The 251-nt window shown below is 53.4% G+C and overlaps 1 protein-coding gene across 1 annotated transcript in view; it reads right to left on the reverse strand.

The window, feature by feature from the left end:
- The window catches only part of ARX (aristaless related homeobox), a 9,132-nt gene that overhangs the window by 3,368 nt on the left and 5,513 nt on the right, over positions 1–251 (reverse strand). The window contains exon 3 of the mRNA XM_010571382.1: positions 3–205. Coding sequence (XP_010569684.1) covers positions 3–205 — 203 coding nt within the window. The remainder of the gene's footprint in view (positions 1–2; positions 206–251) is intronic.

The following is a 251-nucleotide window of genomic DNA, read 5'->3' on the forward strand; positions in this document are numbered from 1 at the left end:
GCGGCGGCGGCGGCGGCGGCGGTGGTCCAGGCGGAGTCTAGAGCTGGGTGGTGAGGAGGGAAAGGACTAGCATCAAGGTATGGACTGAGGGGGTGAGTTGCTGACAGGGGACCAGGGAAAGGCAAACCTGGGGGGTGTGTCTGAGCCCCAGCCTTTTCCCTCTTCCGCCACTTAGCCCTACGGTTCTGGAACCATACCTGGAAGGCAAAAAAAAAAAGAAAAAAAAAAAAAAAAAAAAAAAAGGATTTAAT

This window comes from Haliaeetus leucocephalus, unplaced genomic scaffold (genome assembly GCF_000737465.1).
Source record: "Haliaeetus leucocephalus isolate CR32 unplaced genomic scaffold, Haliaeetus_leucocephalus-4.0 Scaffold317, whole genome shotgun sequence".
In the NCBI taxonomy this organism is placed as follows: domain Eukaryota; kingdom Metazoa; phylum Chordata; class Aves; order Accipitriformes; family Accipitridae; genus Haliaeetus; species Haliaeetus leucocephalus.